Genomic DNA, 20000 nt, shown 5'->3' with positions numbered 1-20000 from the left:
TTCAGGACACAACCGATTAGCCCAACCACTCACTTCCTGTTTACACAACTCAATTCCTGTTTACACAACTCACTTCCTATTAGGTGCACTCGACATGTCAAGTCGGCTGCAAACGCATGCAGTCGAAACGTAATTTGACTCATATGCAGTGCATGCTGGTTAGACGTATTGTTCGACTTGAAGAAAAGTTGTGATCATGTCACAAAAATGCGACCATGTCACGTCACTCAAAACTCGCGGGATGAAGACACCTGCAGTCGAATTCTGCATTTGCCTTTTCGTGCATGCAACCGGCTGTATCCCGCCCCATGACGTCAGTTCAAGGACTTGATAGGTCCGTTTGGAACAGGTTTGGAAGGAATCTCCCCATGACGATTATGACAGGGGTCTCGTTCTGCCTGCTTACCAAAGATTCTATAGCGGAGCAAGATGGATGCAGTTAACATTTTAGGATCAGCACAGCCAGCGTCTGGGATGACACCTGAGCTTGTCAAAAGTGATCCATCTTGTTCTGTTGCAGAATCTTTGCCCCTTACGTTAGAAGGTACTAAAATGAACAGATATGGAAGGGATACCTTCTTATTTGTGATTTCTGGAACAGCGGTAGGCTAGCCTACTGAAAAGGTTTTGATATTCTGCTATTTTATGCTGTTGGTTACATACACACGGAAAACACTTATATTTAATTAATGTGCTACAATGCAGGCCTGTAACTGTAGGATAACAGTGGTTTATTTAAACTACTTAATATCACTTTATTTCGTCAGTCATCATGCTCATTTTAATGAGTAACAATGAAAGTTAAATACTGTATTTAATGCACACAAATTCCGCGATATCTCCCGCGAGGTCTCACGCGAATCACGTCTGTCAAATTTGCAAAATCGTGTTCGGGACCATCTGCACCTAAAACTTTCGCCCCTCCCGGTGACACTCAAGCTCTCGTTGACGTATGCAGTCAGCCGAAGTCAGCCGTTTCCGAACTCGAATGCACCTAGTGACACAACTCACTTCCTATTGACACAATTCACTTCCAATTTACACAACTCGCTTCCTATATACACACCTGCAAACTCAAAAGGTGTGAAAAAGGTGACAAACGTTTTGTTGCGTTATGTGAAACGCAATTTGAATGGCGAATTAACGTTGACGTCTTAAAACATTTGCTTCGGAAAACTGCTGTGCTATGGGCGTTGCAAATCGAGCAGTTCATTTTACCATCATTAAATTCGAGCCAAGGGTATATTTTAAGCCAGGTTGCCTGAAAGTTGTCTCTACGCTTCCCCTTTGCAACATCGACGTTAGCTCGTCCTGTGTATATTTGCATCGTGGACGTTACCGTTAGCTGACTCGTCTGACTCCTGTGTATTGTCGACGTTAACGTTAGCTGTCTCGTCCTGTGTATTCACAGTATTCTCAACGGTATCACTGCTATTACCGCCATCGGATTCAGGAGTTTTCCTCTTCGTGGCAGGGGAAACGTCTGCCGTTGCACTTCCACGCTTTAGCCAGCGGTCCATGTTTACATGGTTGCAATGTTACTGCGCTGTTAGAGAATGGATGTGCGTGCGCGTGTGTGACCTGCCTGCTGTCAGTTTTTTTAGTAGGCTATGGGGGGAGAGGTGGGTCAATCAGTAATAGGAGGGCTCAATTCAAGTAACATTGAGAGCAGAAGGTAGCATTCACACTGATCCATTATTAGATTAGACGTTGTCAAGGCACTTGTGTGCGGGAATCTCTCGCATTAGAATCATTAAGGTGCGGGAAATAAAAATAAATATGCGGGATACCCGCAATCCCGCACCCAAATTCAGGCCCTGAGCCCCCATTCTCCAAAGTGGAACCAGTCTTCCCCACATACACATGGACGCCTCATCATAGCCATAAATACCCCTCATCATAACCATAAATACCCCACATCCTAACATCAACACCCCTCATCCCAACATCAAATACCCCACATCCTAACATCAATACCCCTCATCATAACCATAAATACCCCTCATCCCAACATTAAATACCCCTCATCATAACCATAAATACCCCTCATTTTAACATCAATACCCCTCATCATAACCATAAATACCCCTCATAAATACCCCTCATCCCAACATCAAATGCCCCTCATCATAACCATAAATACCTCTCATCCTAACATCAATACCCCTCATCATAACCATAAATACCCCTCATCCCAACATCAAATACCCCTCATCATAAAGATAAATACCCCTCATCAAATACCCCTCATCCTAACATCAATACCCCTCATCATAACCATAAATACCCCTCATCATAACCTATACCCCTCATCAATACGCCTCATCATAACAATAAATAAAAACTTCATCATAACCATCAATACCCCTCATCATAACAACAAATACCCCACATCAATACCCCTCTTAAATACCCTACCTACATCATAACCACAAATACCCCACATCAATTCAACATAATCATAAATACCCCACATCATTATACCCAAATACCCCTCATCATAATCAAAAATACCCCTAATCAATACCCCACATCATGACAATAAATACCCTAATACATCTAATATATGAGCCAAGTCAAAATAAATACCTGAAAGGAGTACTTCTAGCACATCTAATGTAAAGCATAATGAGCATCAATAGCATTATGTGAATGCTTACCGGTACATTCAACATAAAGCCAAAAGCAACATTAGGGGAAAAACATTATGTATTCACATAGAGCTGTTTCTAAATGTCTTCCATTCTATTAAAAACCGAAATATTGAGAAAACAAAATATGCTGCCGTGTCACAATCCATATGTTGCATAAGGGCCTTGCGTGGATCACATACTAGCACCCTTACACGTGTACTGCAAACAGACCTGGCAGACTCATCTTCCGACCGGCCGACCCACTGACCTGGATTTCCAAGCCGGGGCCAAGCACATCAAGTGCGACCAACTGTTACATTCGGCTATTGGGTAACATTGTATGTCAGCGACGCAGCCTGCAGCACGAATAGCTTTTAATCGCGTCCCAGAAAGGTTCAACAATGACAGAATCTCTGAAATTGTGCATCGATGTATGTTAACGTTAAACATAAGTGAGACTGCATGAGACTGCATTATGTTTGTGGCCAAGACGGACCCGTCTGCTATATTCCTGGCGATTTCTCCCCTGGACAACCAGCTGACTTGACTGTTCCTGAACACTGCCGTGGACATACTTTAGCTTACAATGCCGTTACCTCTCAACATACCCCCCTACATGTTATACCGTTACATTGTTTATTAATGTTGACAAGCATGACAAGCCAGTGACATTAAAATTAACGTTACGTGTAGCTGCTACGCGGATGACATATCACCAAAGCTCCGCTTTCACCCTCTCTGATATATCACTTCAGGAAAAGGAGCGGTTAAATGGCTAGCTGCCCAAACATAGCTGAGGTAAAATATGCACCAAGTTGCTGACAGTAAATTGCGGTTATGGCGATACTAACACAAACTGGAAACATTCCATAATGCTATTGCTAACGTTAACCAGCTATTGCCTTGCGGGCATATTTGACATTAAAGTTGACTGTCGCGATAGCGTTAACGTTATCTTCATAGTTATCTAACGTTAACGTTAACGTTAACTAACTAGCTTGCTGCTGATCTGCTCATTTTCAACAGAAACAGAGAATACAACGTAAACACTCCATGGAAATATCGATACAAAGCTAGACTTTACACCAAACAAAATACACGTCAACAATCCTTCGAAAGGTGGCTAACAAAGATATAGCTGCTACCCGGAAGGCAAGAGCCAATAACGTTAACATTGCATTATAGCAGGCTTGTCATACTTGTCAACTACTGCCAGTGGTTTACAGTTAGTTTATTTTCTTAGCAAAATATATCTGAAGTCCACAAATTGCAAACAGGTTTAAACGAACGTGTTGGCATTTTCAGGAAAACCAGCTAGTAACGTTAACGTTACCTCTGCTACAACTGTGAACGTTGTTGTTTAGCTAATGTTAGCTTGATAGCGAGCTCACCCACTACCAACATCTCCTTTGTCGATGTAGTTCTTACAAATGAAGATCGATGAGACTTCATTGCCTTGCTGTCTAAATTATTTTACAATTAGAACAACCCTATGCAAGCTGCAGGGAACTATTACCAAATATCAAAGACGGGCACAGCTGGCTAACGTAAAAGCTAACAAGCTAAATGGCTAACTTAGGTCGCAACGACAGCTCCGGGCAGTTGAGAAAAACAAGCCGTGGGAAAAGAAAAAATAATTTCACAGCGTTGGGTGGGGATCGAACTAAATCGTTTTCAAGATAGTATGGTTCAAAACATATTGTCTTGTTTGTCAAAACTGTCGCTTACCGCTGCTGTGTCCTTGGCAGAAAAATTCAGAAATTCGCTACATAGAGCGGACGGTACTTCGCGATCCGATTCGGCCGCCGCCATCTTCACTTGACTGGTCGGCGTAAGCGAAGGAAGCGGAAATCAGCCGGTTGCTTGCCCAAACTTTTTTTCGCTGACTAATGAAAAACGTGATCTCTTGATGGAGTCCCGGAACAGGTTTTTCGTAGCTCAGACTTTACACAAATTTGTAAAACAAGTGTATACTCTTCATCTTTTATTAAGTAAACAGTGTAGCCTTTCTCACAGTGTAACACTGATATAACATTGCATATAACAAAACACAGCATAATTTACACAGCTTTTTGCGTGCAGTCATTGTTTTGTGTATTTCAGCGCCTGTGTGTGTGTGTGTGTGTGTGTGTGTGTGTGTGTGTGTGTGTGTGTGTGTGTGTGTGTGTGTGTGTGTGTGTGTGTGTATGTAGGGGTTTTAGAAGGCCTGCTCCTTGTACACGGGTCCAGGACTGCTTTTGGCTTCTCTCCGCACGCTCTCTGGTGTCTCCTGCTTTTGCCCCTCTGTCTCATTCTCTGGCAATCTGCAAACAGTCAAAGACCAAGTCAGCAGGCCTACACCACGCCTACACCACTCCTACACCACTCCTACAACTGATATGGGCTCAGATAGATAGATAGATAGACAGATAGATACTCAATAAAGTATCTATCTATCTATCTAAACAGTCAAAGACCAAGCCAGCAGGCCTACAGCCCTCCTACAACTGATATGGGCTCAGATAGATAGATAGAGAGATGATATGGGCTCAGACCACCAAAAGAGGTAATGTGGTGAGAGACTCATTAATGATAAAAAGAGTATAAAGAACTGTAGCCTGCCTGTAATGTGGTGATTAATAATAATTAATAATAATAATAATAAAAGAGTATAAAGAACTGTAGCCTGCCTGTAATGTGGTGATTATTAATAATAATAATAATAATAGTAATAAAAGAGTATAAAGAACTGTAGCCTGCCTGTAATGTGGTGATTAATAATTAATAATAATAACTAGAAATGCAATTCCAAGGAATTACCAGTGCATGAAAATGCAAAAATTGATAGATAATGTAGATATGGTTACTAAGGTGTAGCTAGGGTAAACATGGTGGTTGCATAGTTTACAGAGAGTTGATAGTGTGAAGGTAGACAGTTTAAAGCTGAAACATTCCCAGTTCTAACTTAACTAATGATTACTATTCATGTTAAAATGTTAACTATGGTAACAATGATAACCAGGTTGATTGGTTAACTTAGCTACTGATTTCATGCAGTAATGGTAAAAATGTTAACTATGCTAACTATGCTCACAGTAGCCCCGTTTACATGGACACTTCTATTCCGATTAGAAACGGAAAAAACAGCTCAATCGGAACTAGAGATGTAATTCCAAGGAAATTACGAGTGCATGAAAATGCAAAAATGGTGAGGACTTTTATTTTGAAACAGTTGTGGGTAGAGGAAACAGTTGAACAGGATATGTACTCTTAAGAGAGCCAGAAAGCCTGAGACAGAGAGTTGCTGCCAGGTGGCTTTGAACACCTGGCTTAAGATTCTAATTGCTTAACGACTTCATTGTGATGTCATAATCCAATGTTAAGTCTATGGGAGAAAAAATGTTTTTAAAAATTCATATAAAATAAACGATAACGTTTTCAAAGATGAAATTTACATAGCTGAAGTCACCTAAGTAAGACCTACGCAGCGCAGTTTGAATGAAGTCTCTACGTCGAACGGTTGAAGCTGAATTGAACGCACAAAAAGCGTTAGAAGAATATCGCCGAAAATAATAAGAAGATATCGGATAACAGTAGAGTGCATTTGCATGCACTCTAATAAAAATCGTCATATAAACACCTCAATTGGAATGAAAATCCTGATCCGATCAGAATTGTGATCGGAATAGAAGAGGTGGTGTAGTCCATTCCTATTCCGAATGAACGCTCATGTATACGGTCATTCGGATTGACCGTAATATCTTCCCAATGAAAAGTAGCAAACAACGGCTATTCCGATCAAAGATTCTAAAGCGCTTACAGACGTCTGATCGGAATAGAATGTAGCCCATGTAAACAGACGGCGCAGAAATGTTCAATCGGAATAGTTTAATCGGAATGACAAAAAACTGTCCATGTAAACGTGGCTAGTGTTAACCAGGTTGATTAGCTAACTTAGCTAATGATTTCTAGCAGTTATGTTAAACATGCTAACTATGCGAGCAATGCTAACTATGGTAACAATGCTAACTTAAACTAACAATGCTAACCAGGTTGATTAGCTAACTTAGTTGATGTTTTTTGCAGTTATGCTAAAAATGCTAACTATGTTAACTATGCTAACCATGCTAACTTGCTAGTGAGGACTTTTATTTTGAAACATTTGTTGCTAGGGTATCCATGGTGGCCACTATCAGGAAACAAGAAGTTACTGCAGTATAATCATGTTGGTTGCTATGGAAACGGTCATAAACACTTAATTTTAATGGTTGATATATTGGTTGCTAGGTACATGGAGTTTTCGTGTAGTTGACTGGAGGCATAGTTCTAGTTGATAACTGACAGTTGGAATGGTTGAACAGTTAAATAGTTGAGTAGTTACAATGGTTAAATGATTTAATAGTGTATTATTGCAGTGAGGACCTTTATTTTGAAACAGTTGTGGACAAAGGAAGTAGTGAAACAGGATCTGTAGTCTTAATGAGATTGTATGCTTAAAGCCTGAGACAGAAGGTGCCTCTCATATAGTGTTTACGCGTCCTCTCGCTCCTCGATCCTCACTGATCTTTCTTTATGTAGATCATTGAGGATCGAGGAGCGAGGGAGGGCATATAAACGCTGCTTGAGAGGCACCCACAGTAAATACTTTAAAAGTTGTATGTAGATAGTCTAATTAATGTTGATAGATAGAATGTTTAATGGATGTTGATAGGCAGATTGTTTAATAGATATTGATTGACAGTTTAATGGGTGGATGAGTGAATGGTCTGAAGAAGATGAATGGATAGAAGGTTGGATGGAATGTGCCTTATATTCTTGTTAAGAGAGACACTTGCTGCGTTTACATGAGAGCTTTAATTCCGAATAAAACCAAGTTAATTCTGAATAAAAGTTAATTCCGCTTTAAAAGAGACCATTCCGCTTGAAAATGATTATTCGGAATCAAACTTAATTCCGATTTAAGTGGTTGGTTTATTCCGATGCTAAAGCGGAATTAACTCCCCTCCTTGATCATGTAAACCTTTATTCCGATTAAAAGTTTATTCCGTTTGTTTGGCGCATGCTCGTAGAAGGAGGAAGAAGACGCGCATGCTCGTTTCATTGCTAATTCGGCTCCGTCTTCTTCCCCCCTTCTCCGACAGTCTTCTCCCCCTCAGCTAGCAAACGTGAAGCTTGACAATATTTTCGAGCTGCCGGTTAAATAGTAGGCCTATTATCAGAATTACTGTGAAACCCGTTTTCATTATGTTATTGTCCATGCTGTAACGTTAACCCGAGATGACAAAAAAGTTGCTAGCCAGCTAAAGTTTGTTTTCTTCCGGTAGGCCTTATTAGGCTACGTTCATGCGCCGCCTGTCCAATCGGAACCCTTCCCGACCCTCAGACGTTCAGCGGAATACAATAAAGCGTAATTAACGTATGTTCCATGTAAACGCCAATTCGGAATTATTATTTCCACGTAAACTTGAAGGAGAATATTTTAATTCCGATCTATTTAATTCTGAATAAACTAATTCAGAATTAAAAACATCATGTAAACGTGGCCACTGATACAGCTCTCTGAGAGTTGTTGATACAGGTGTAATCAATTTAACTGGCTAGTCTTAAGATAGCCAGAGTGTACGCTTAAAGCCTGAGACAGAGTAAATCATTTAAAAGTTGAATGTAGCTAGTCTAATTAATGTTGATAGACAGAGAGTTTAATGGATGTTGATAAACAGTTTAATGGGTGGATGAGTGAATGGTCTGAAGAAGATGAATGGATAGAAAGTTGGATGGAATGTGCCTTATATTCTTGTAGAATGGAGAGACACAGCTCTCTACTGAGAGAGTAGTGGATACAGATACAGGTGTAATCAATTTAACTGGCTAGTCTTAAGAGAGCCAGGCCTGAGACAGAGTAGATTGTTTCAAAGTTGAATGTAGATCGTCTAATTGATGTTGATAGGCAGACTGTTTAGAATGGGTGGATGAGTGAATGGTTTGAAGAAGATGAATGGATAGAAAGTTGGATGGAATTAGGAAGACTTATGTTGATACCGTTGATACAGGGGAACAGAAAATGTAGTCTCAAGAGAGCCAGTTTAAAGCCTGAGAGAGAGAGAGAGAGAGAGAGCTGCTGCACCTGGACTGGCCACCTGGCGTAACATTCTAATTGCTGCCGTGATGTCATAATGAGCAATGTTAAGTCTATGGGGAAATGTTTAATAGTTTTTAATTTACAGTTTAAAAAGTATAAAAGTTACAAAGTTGAAAAATATATTGCACAGGTCTCCTTAGTAAGACCTACGTAACAAAGTTTGAATCAAGTTTCTACGTTAAATGGTTCAAGCTGAATTGCGAGCGTTAGAAGAAGTTGGAATAATAAGAAACCTAGGAAGAACAGTACAGTGCATTTTCATGCACTGTAATAATAACTAGAAATGCAATTCCAAGGAATTACCAGTGCATGAAAATGCAAAAAAATTTAGATATGGCTACTAAGTTGTAGCTAGGGTAAACATGGTGGTTGCATAGTTTAAAGAGAGTTGATAGTGTTAAGGTAGACATTTTTAAGCTTAAACATTCCTGTTCTAACTTAACTAATAATTTCTAACAGGTATTCTAAAATGTTAACTATGCTAACAATGCTAACCAGGTTGATAAGTTAACTTAGCTGATGATTTCTAGCAGTAATGCTAAAAATGCTATCTATGCTAACATTGCTAACTATGTTAACAATGCTAACCACGTTGATTAGCTAACTTAGCTAATCATTTTAGCAGTTATGCTAAAAATGCTAACTATGCTAACAATGCTAACCATGCTAACAATGTTAACTTGCTAGTGAGGACTTTTATTTTGAAACAGTAGTTGCTAGGGTATCCATGGTGCCCACTATCAGGAATAAAGAAGTTACTGTAGTATAATCATGTTGGTTGCTATGGAAACTGTCAAAAACGCTTAATTTTAATGGTTGCTATGTTGGTTGCTAGGTACATGGAGGTTTCATTTAGTTGACTGGAGGCATAGTTGATGATAACTGACAGTTGGAATGGTTGAACAGTTAAATAGTTGAGTAGTTTCAGTGGTTAAATGATTTAATAGTGTATTATTGCAGTGAGGACTTTTATTTTGAAACAGTTGTGGACAGAGGAAACAGTTAACAGGATATGTAGTCTTCACAGAGAGATTGTATGCTTAAAGCCTGAGAGAGAGAGGGCTGCTGCAGATGGGGCTGGCCACCTGGCATAAGATTCTAATTGCTCAACGACCCGATTGTGATGTCATAGAGGCCAATGTTAAGTCTATGGGGAAATTTTAATAGTTTTTATTTAATAGTTCAAAAAGTATAAAAGTTACAAAGTTGAAAAGTCATAGCAACCCGATCCATTAGAATACCTACGTTACAAAGTTTGAATGAAGTTGCTAAGTTAAACGGTTAAAGAGAAATTGCGGTTAGAAAAAGCTGTCAGCGGAATAATAATAATAAGAAGTCTAGGAAGAACAGTACAGTGCATTTTCATGCACTGTAATAATAACTAGAGAATGTAATTCCAGGGAAATTACGAGTGCATGAAAATGCAAAAATGTGGTTGCATAGTTTAAAGAAAGCTGATAGTGTGAAGGTAGACAGTTTAAAGCTTAAACATTACAGTTCTAACTGAACTAATGATTTCTAGCAGTTATGCTAAAAATGTTAACTATGCTAACAATGCTAACCAGGTTGATTAGATAACTTAGCTAATAATTTCTAACAGTTATGCTAAAAATGCTAACAATGCTAACTATGCTAACAATGCTAACCAGGTTGATTAGCTAACTTAGCAAATCCTTTCTAGCAGTTATGCTAAAAATGCTAACAATGTTAACTAGCTAACTTGCTAGTGAGGACTTTTATTTTGAAACATTTGTTGATAGGGTATCTATGGTGGCCACTATCAGGAGTAAAGAAGTTACTGTAGTAAAATCATGTTGGTTGCTATGGAAACGGTCATAAACGCTTAATTTTAATGGTTGCTATGTTGGTTGCTAGGTACATGGAGGTTTCATGTAGTTGACTGGAGGCATAGTTGATGATAACTGACAGTTGGAATGGTTGAACAGTTAAATAGTTGAGTAGTTTCAATGGTTAAATGATTTAATAGTGTATTATTGCAGTGAGGACTTTTATTTTGAAACAGTTGTGGACATAGGAAGTATGAAACAGGATCTGTAGTCTTAATGAGATTGTATGCTTAATAGTAGGGGGGATTATCAACAAAAAAGGGCCTAATCGTTACGCGTCGGATAGAAGCACCAAAATTGCTACAGACACTCTTTATGATGTATCTCATCATATCAGAAGGGGTGCCCCAAATTTCTGGTTCATTAAGGTCATTTTTTAAGGGAAAATCCAAGATGGCTGCCAGAAACGGCCTTAGGATAATAAAACATTGCATAGTTTGGGCATCTTGATTTATTCTGCTACTTTATCATTTCACATTTAATATATAGAGATGGTTAACAAATAATATATGCAAGATAACCCATGTAAACAATCTTACATGTCTATTATACAACTTTAAAGTGGAAAAAACAGGCTTAAAACGGTCAGAATGGCATGACTCCCCCAGTGAATCCTCACCTGAGTAGTTAATTATTCATTTATGCATAACATTAATATTCTTAAAAACTTTTGGAAGAATCACTTCATCATTTTCAAAAGACAGCTTATTGTTTAATTGTCCACATGAGCAGAGATCTAGCCCTAAATAGGAACACAACTCCTGTTATGCTAGCGTTAGCATTAGCATTAGCCAATGTAGACCAACCAGCTGGGTTGAGTTAAAGCTGGGCAAACAAAGGTATTCCTAGGCTAATTGTGTCCCTATGATCACTTGGGGTCTTTTTTTGCATATTTGTGCCCTTTGGATCTTCCTGGGGGGTATTGTCGTATTCTTTCGGGCATAATGTTATAGGAACTATGAAATTTAGATTTGTACTACAGTAATGGTAGCCAGCTAGTACTAAGGTGTGTAAAATGTACATTGAGTAAGGCTGTGTCTCATTACACTTACTTCCGTCAGTACATTGCTAATGTGCACTGACCACTCACTGCCGTAGTGCTCACTTTTGATGGTTAGTACTGTCCAAAAAGGGGCCTTCCCCAAACTTCCCACAAAGGTGGGAGCATGAAACATTCTAAAATCTCTTGGTTAAATGCTGAAGCATTCAAAGTTCCTTTCACTGGAACTAAGGGACCAAGCCCTGTGCACCAGTGCACAAAGCAAGGTCCATAAAGGCATTGATGACAGAGATTGGTGTGGATGAACTTGACTGGCCTGCACAGGGTCCTGACCTCAACCCAATAGAACACCTTTGGGATGAATTAGATGGACTGAGAGGCAGTCTACTCATCCAACATCAGTGTGTGACCTCACAAATGTGCTTCTGAAAGAATGGTAAAAAAAATCCCAGAAACACACTGTGGAAAGTCTTCCCTGAAGCTGTTATAGCTGCAAAGGGTGGACCGACATCATATTAAACCCTATGGATTAAGAATGGGTTGTGACTGAAATTCATATGTGAGTCAAGGCAGGTGACCAAATACTTTTGGCAATTAGTGTACAGTACTTAGGTTGCTTTTGGTATAGGGCAAAACTTTCAGGAAATACACATCAATAGAGTTTTCAAAACCTTGAGGAAAAGAGCAAGTTCGGCTCTCCCAGGTTTTCTCTCTTTTTTTTCAACCTTTAGGGCAAAAAGTCAGCATGGGCTGCATGGAAATAATTTCCAGAAGTAACAGGTGCCTTCACTGCTATGACATTAAATCTTTTTCAATTACTTAGCCAGGAAACAAACATATTTGCATTGCTGGAGAGGTACACTTGTGTTCTTTACGATAAGACAACCAATCTTGAAAAATTCAATGATCTCAGGAAGGATTTGTTTTCTCAAAAATGTCTCTCAATGGAAAATACCCCTACCACACAGGCTGCACTGATCCAGCATTCAAATAGTGCAGTGTACCAAGCTAGCATTTGGTCCAAAGGTCTGCAAGCTATCCAGTCAGTGCTTTCTCCTGAAAAATATGGATGGACTAAATTAGATGATTCTTGGACACCTTTATGGACACTTTTACCAGAGGCAGCGAAAGTATGTAGAGAACTTCTTAATGTGACAGCAAAGCTGAGCCTCTCTGCCGAGTGCCGATGCCAGGATGCCAGGATGCTGGGTTGCCTTGCACAGCATTATGCCAATGTGCTGGAGCATGTGAATAGATGAGAATATGCAGTATGTAGGCTATGACTAATGTACTACTGTAATCTAGTGTGGTGTCATACAATGTCTTACAAAGTTACAGGGGACATGTGTGCATAATTTTATGATTTTATGAGATCTGCCTGAGGTGCTTCTCTGTGTTTACGGTATCCTTGAGATAGTGGATATATAGGTAGCCATAGTGTATTTCTTTTCATAATTTATTTTCTTTCAAGACAGTTCTTCCTACCCTAGATAACCCTAGATATTTGGGCCATTCCTTCTAGGATGTCTCAGGATCACCCAAGGAACATACCCGATTTCAAGCTTTTTAGAGGTTGTTTAGATGGTCTTTGAATTAGCTGCCAATTATGTGGCGGGCACGACCTTAGCGCAACCTTTTTCAATTTCTTTAAAAACTCACTACCTGTTAAGGGATAGTTTTGGGCACACCTTCTAGGATGGCTAATTCGTCTTTTTATCTATCCTTCCTTCCTTCCTCGGTTCTCCGGCTTGTTCTCACTGATCTATAAAGAACACTAGATAGACTATCCCATTGCTGCTGCCCCATCATTCTTTATCTAGGAAGGAAGGAAGGGAGGATATAAAAAGATGAATGAGAAGAGCCTTTAGGATCACCCAAGGAACACCAAATTTCAAGTTTATTAGACGTTATTTAAGTGGCATGTGAAATAGCTGACAATTTTGTGGCGAGCAGCACTGCCTTTTTCAATTTCTTTAGAAACTCACTTCCTGTTAGAGACATATTGGACACTCCTTCTAGGATGTCTTAGGATCACCCAATGAACATATACCAACTTTCAGGCTTTTTAGGGGTTGTTTAGATGGTCTTTGAACTAGCTGCCAATTTTGTGGCGGGCAGTACAGCCTTTTCCAATAGTTTTTGAATTTCTTCAAAATCTCTTTGAGATATTTTTGGGCACCCCTTCTGGGATGTCTTAGGATCACCCAAGGAACATGTATACCAAATTTCAAGCATTTTAGAGGTTGTTTAGGCAGTCTTTGAAGGAGCTGCCAATTTTGTGGCAGGAAGCGCAGTATTGTTTAGTTTTTTTCAAAAACCTCACTTCCTGTTTGAGAATTTTGGTGTAATCTTCCAGGATGGCTTAGGATCACCCAATGAACATATACACCAAATTTCAAGCTTTTAGGAGGTTGTATAGGTAGTTTTTGAATCAGCTATCAATTGTATCGGCGGCCATATTGAATTTCTCCAAAATCTCACTTCCTGTTTGAGATATTTTTGGGCACCCCTTCTGGGATGTCTTAGGATCACCCAAGGAACATGTATACCAAATTTCAAGCATTTTAGAGGTTGCTTAGGCAGTATTTGAAGGAGCTGCCAATTTTGTGGCAGGAAGTGCAGTATTTTTTGTTTTTTTTCAAAAACCTCACTTCCTGTTTGAGAATTTTGGTGTAATCTTCCAGGATGACTTAGGATCACCCAATGAACATATACACCACATTTCAAGCTTTTAGGAGGTTGTATAGGTCGTTTTTGAATCAGCTATCAATTGTATTGGCGGCCATTTTGAATTTCTCCAAAATCTCACTTCCTGTTTGAGATATTTTTGGGCACCCCTTCTAGGATGTCTTAGGATCACCCAAGGAACATATCTACCAAATTTCATGCTTCTATCCGCCGCGTAACGATTTTTCACATAATCTCCCCTACTATAAAGCCTGAGAGAGAGAGAGCTGCTGCACCTGGACTGGCCACCTGGCATAAGATTCTAATTGCCCTATTATGATGTCATAATGTAATGTTAAGTCTATGGGGAAATTTTAATAGTTTTTATTTAATAGTTCAAAAAGTATAAAAGTTACAAAGTTGAAAAATACATAGCTGAAGTCACCTAAGTAAGACCTACGCAGCGCAGTTTGAATGAAGTTTCTATGTTAAACGGTTGAAGCTGAATTGCACGCACAAAAAGCGTTAGAAGAATAATAATGACCTATAATAAGAATAAATCGGATAACAGTAGAGTGCATTTTCATGCACTCTAATAAAAGAGTATAAAGAACTGTAGCCTGCCTGTAATGTGGTGAGAGACTCATTATTAATAATTAATAATAATAATAAAAGAGTATAAAGAACTGTATCCTGCCTGCTCTCTGCCAGTGCAGCTGCTTCCACCTCTGAGTCCTCGCTGCGACCAAACAGTGGCTTTATTCCAATGCCCCCGCCTGCTGAAACACAGCGGATCATTTTCACAGAACAAACCTTGTTTTCCCAAAGAAAAGTGTGTGTTTGTGTGTGTGTGTGTGTGTGTGTGTGTGTGTGTGTGTGTGCGTGGTGGTTGCCTTACAGGTAGGGATGTCACGAGAACCGATACTTGCGATACCTCTCGATTCTGAAATGAAAAAACACCGGCGATGCCTATTTTTTTGAAGCACCGTAAGCACCGACGCCAGCATAAGCATCGGTGCTGCGACTCTTCCGGAACTGATGGGGGCAATACAGTGTTCCACACATAGACTAATTTGTGGCGATGCGCCGCCGACACAGGTTCAGCACCAGCCGCCACATTGTGTTTCGTTACTTTTTTATTTATTTATCTATTTTTTAATGCTATTGAAAAACATGCAACATTCGTTAAGCTGAATTTCCTTTCCCTGCTCTCCCTCTCTGTCACTCACGCGTCTGTCTCTCATGCACACACACACACTCACAGCCTCTCCTCCGTGCACACACCGTCTGTCTCCATGAAAACCAACCAGATCATTCCTGGAAGCGTGGTCGTACTGATGCACTGACGCTGCCCGGGTGGAAGTTCTTCCACGACTTTTGTAGACTATGCGTGCAACTTTACCAAACAGTAGAAGTAAACTCATTCTCCTTGGCCCGCTCTCGTGCGTGGTTAATGGACACCCGCCCACGACATGCACATGTAATCCAAATAAAACATTCACAATCGTGAACGTAATGACGCACAAAAGACGACTAGCTAAATTGCTGTTTAAAATCCGGTTAGCATCATTAGCAGGCTATGCTGCATAAAACTCTTGCATTCAAGTTCACTGACCATCTCAATACCAATGTTTTTCAACTCCATGAATTAAAAGGGCCTGTCCCAAGGAGAAAAAGATAGCTTACCTTGAAACTTAAACACATGTGGGGAAACTGAACAGTCCAACCAGTAGATTATGATAAGCTTAGCCTGCTACTTTGTTTACAATATTTTGAGGCTTCAACCAGACAGCTGAATTTAAGAGGTGGAGTTGTAATAAGAATAGTAGGCTATAATCTGCATAAAGTTTGCAGTTATGAAGATCAGACATTTCAGTATATACTGTAGAATGTATTAAATAGTTACAGAATGTGTGTGTGTTTCAAATAAAGACTTTACATCTTGTAATCATTCACATTGTATGAAAGCAGAGCGATAAGAAGGCGATGCAAGTTGTTGGTTTTTATACAATCCATTAGAAAAGTGATTTAATTAATTATGAGTAAGCCTATGTGATATGCTTGCAATTGGATACTGCATTCTGTTATGCACTGTATGTTATAGAAATTATATTTCAGTATTCTGCAAATATTTCAATAAAGAAATTCATTAAGTAGGCCTACATGGGATTTTAGAAAATCCTTTTTTTAAACGATAGTATCGAATTTGGCATCGAAAATCGTGTAATTTTACTGGTATTGGCATCGACTACTGATTTTTTGGTATCGTGACACCCCTACTTACAGGGTGTATGTGTGTGTGTGTGTGTGTGTGTGTGTATGTTGGTTGACTTGCAGGGTGTAGGGGCTTCTGTGTGTGTGTTGGTTGCCTTACAGGGTGTATGTGTGTGTGTATGTTGGTTGACTTGCAGGGTGTAGAGGCTGGTGTGTGTGTGTGTGTGTGTGTGTGTGTGTGTGTGTGTGTGTGTAACCTACAGGGTTTGGGCTGGGCCTGGATGAGCTGGAGGAGGAGCTGGTGTGTGTGTGTGTGTGTGTGTGTGTGTAACCTACAGGGTTTGGGCTGGGCCTGGATGAGTTGGAGCAGGAGCTGGTGTGTGTGTGTGTGTGTGTGTGTGTGTGTGTGTGTGTGTGTGTGTGTGTGTGTGTGTGTGTGTGTAACCTACAGGGTTTGGGCTGGGCCTGGATGAGTTGGAGCAGGAGCGCCTGCATGTCCTTGACGTCTGCTCTGAGGGCGCTCATCTCGATGCTCTGCTGCCGCTGCGTCACACGCAGGGTGCGCAAGCTGCCCTCCCCCACTCCCCACGACGGACGCCGCAACCTGAGCACACACACACACACACACACACACACACATGAAACTGTCAGAAAGTGTTGTGACTCTAGGACCAATCTTCGAGATTTCTGTGTCAACCACTCGTTTGCATCCTAGGCAATACAGAAAACAGGCTTAAAGTGTAAAATACCGAACTTTGCCTTTAATTATCTTGATAAAGTCTACAGAGAGCTGAATATGTCACATTCAGATGTGCTTACAGCCTACAGTACGTGCTGCCTATTGTAGAGGAACACCAGAGATGGCCAGTGCAGATAGAATCATTGTGGATGAAAACACAAAGTCACAACACACACACACACACACACACACACACACACACACACACACCTCACACAAAGTCACGCAATTGAATAAAGATCACATGATCACCCACCCTGAGCCCATGTCATCATCATCGTCGTCACGCCCCTCTGGTCCACCGGGATCCGCATCTTTCTGAATCTCCAGAAACTCATCCAGAGTGTCCTGTCATATGGAACACAAGTTACAGTGTCCTGTCATATGGAACACAAGTTACAGTGTCCTGTTATATGGAACACAAGTTACAGTGTCCTGTTATATGGAACACAAGTTACAGAGTGTCCTGTCATATGGAACACAAGTTATAGAGTGTCCTGTTATATGGAACACAAGTTACAGTGTGTCCTGTTATATGGAACACAAGTTACAGAGTGTCCTGTCATATGGAACACAAGTTACAGAGTGTCCTGTCATATGGAACACAAGTTACGGAGTGTCCTGTTATATGGAACACAAGTTACAGTGTGTCCTGTTATATGGAACACAAGTTACAGTGTCCTGTCATATGGAACACAAGTTATAGAGTGTCCTGTCATATGGAACACAAGTTACAGTGTGTCCTGTTATATGGAACACAAGTTACAGTGTGTCCTGTTATATGGAACACAAGTTACAGTGTGTCCTGTTATATGGAACACAAGTTACGGAGTGTCCTGTTATATGGAACACAAGTTACGGAGAGTCCCGTCATATGGAACACAAGTTACGGAGAGTCCCGTCATATGGAACACAAGTTACGGAGAGTCCCGTTATATGGAACACAAGTTACGGAGTGTCCCGTTATATGGAACACAAGTTACGGAGAGTCCTGTTATATGGAACACAAGTTACAGTGTCCTGTTATATGGAACACAAGTTACAGTGTCCTGTTATATGGAACACAAGTTACAGTGTCCTGTTATATGGAACACAAGTTACGGAGTGTCCTGTCATATGGAACACAAGTTATAGAGTGTCCTGTTATATGGAACACAAGTTACAGTGTCCTGTTATATGGAACACAAGTTACAGTGTCCTGTTATATGGAACACAAGTTACAGTGTGCTGTTATATGGAACACAAGTTATACTGTATGATGTGTCGGTCAGCTGAAACCTGACAGTTTGGAAAACACAATTTCCTTTGGGCCTTGTGTCTGCCACAAAACACTGACACCTCTTTCACTAATGTTGCCAGATATGACAGCGCTGCATGTTTTTTGTGGGTGTTCATTTGATCAGACGCTTAAATCCAGAAGAGCCTGGTGCAGGCGCTCACTTTTATCTGTGTGGTGATCTTCTTCATCTCGGCGTACTGGTAGCGGTCCGTGGTGACGTCGTCATCGTAGTACTCCCCCAGAGGGGCGCAGTGCTCGTGGATGTAGTGGTTGTCATAGAAACGGCGAAGCCGTGGCATGGACTCCTCCACCTGCAGAATTATGGCCGCTTGCTGCATCACGGCGTTGGCTAATGCGTTATCATACACCCTGCAACACACACACACACACACACACACACACACACACACATTAATACACACGCAGAATTATGGCTGCTTGCTGCATCACGGCGTTGGCTAATGCGTTATCATACACCCTGCAACACACACACACACACACACACATTAATACACACGCAGAATTATGGCTGCTTGCTGCATCACGGCGTTGGCTAATGCGTTATCATACACCCTGCAACACACACACACACACACACACATTAATACACACGCAGAATTATGGCCGCTTGCTGCATCACGGCGTTGGCTAATGCGTTATCATACACCCTGCAACACACACACACACACACACACATTAATACACACGCAGAATTATGGCTGCTTGCTGCATCACGGCATTGGCTAATGCATTATCATACACCCTGCAACACACACACATGTCTGAACTCGCATACACACAGCATTTAGATGTACAGCAATTACAGAGAGGAGACCTTTATTCAAATGTTCACACATTGTTCTAGAAAAAATATGCAGTAGAAGACAGACGGAACACCTGAAATGACTAGATGGAACACAGAACACCTGAACGGACTAGACAGAACACCTGAACAGACTAGATGGAACACCTGAACGGACTAGACAGAACACCTGAACAGACTAGATGGAACACGGAACACCTGAACTGACTAGACGGAACACCTGAACTGACTAGACGGAACACCTGAATAGACTAGACGGAACACGGAACACCTGAACTGACCAGACGGAATACAAAACACCTGAACTGACTAGACGGATCACGGAACACCTGAACTGACTAGACTCAACAGGGAGTTGAAGCACATTCACCCACTCCCATTTGAGGACAGGAGTGTGTGTGTGTGTGTGTGTGTGAGTTCTGCAGCCATGGTAAGTGTGTGTGTGTGTGTGTGAGTTCTGCAGCCATGATGAGTGTGTGTGTGTGCGTGTGTGTGTGTGTGAGTTCTGCAGCCATGATGAGTGTGTATGTATCAGTGAGTTCTGCAGCCATGGTGTGAGTGTAGACATCTGTACATGGAATGTACTGTTCTACAAAGCTTATCTCAGTGGGCTTCCATGTTCTTAAATGCTTATCTGACAAAAAGTGCACAAACGCGCGCGCACACACATGCACACACAC

General features: G+C 40.8%; 2 protein-coding genes across 3 annotated transcripts in view; both read right to left on the bottom strand.

Annotated features, from left to right (window-relative positions):
- Window positions 1-4496, bottom strand: part of ubr2 (ubiquitin protein ligase E3 component n-recognin 2) — a 66935-nt gene extending 62439 nt beyond the window's left edge. For both annotated transcript variants that reach the window (XM_062519450.1, XM_062519451.1), the window contains exon 1: window positions 4362-4496. In XM_062519450.1, the coding sequence (XP_062375434.1) occupies window positions 4362-4445 (84 nt within the window). In that variant the 5' untranslated portion in view covers window positions 4446-4496. The remainder of the gene's footprint in view (window positions 1-4361) is intronic.
- A 119-nt stretch (window positions 4497-4615) lies between these two features.
- Window positions 4616-20000, bottom strand: part of si:ch73-193i2.2 (transient receptor potential cation channel subfamily A member 1) — a 38160-nt gene continuing 22775 nt past the window's right edge. The window contains exons 17-21 of the mRNA XM_062519452.1: window positions 18659-18866; window positions 17475-17566; window positions 16929-17083; window positions 14963-15044; window positions 4616-4936 (exon numbers count right to left, since the gene is read on the bottom strand). Of these exons, the coding sequence (XP_062375436.1) occupies window positions 4831-4936; window positions 14963-15044; window positions 16929-17083; window positions 17475-17566; window positions 18659-18866 (643 nt within the window). The 3' untranslated portion in view covers window positions 4616-4830. The remainder of the gene's footprint in view (window positions 4937-14962; window positions 15045-16928; window positions 17084-17474; window positions 17567-18658; window positions 18867-20000) is intronic.

This window comes from Sardina pilchardus, chromosome 18, assembly GCF_963854185.1.
Source record: "Sardina pilchardus chromosome 18, fSarPil1.1, whole genome shotgun sequence".
Classification (NCBI taxonomy): Eukaryota; Metazoa; Chordata; class Actinopteri; order Clupeiformes; family Clupeidae; genus Sardina; species Sardina pilchardus.
The sequence above is the reverse complement of the archived record's forward strand: the minus strand, read 5'-3'. Positions and strand labels throughout refer to the sequence as shown.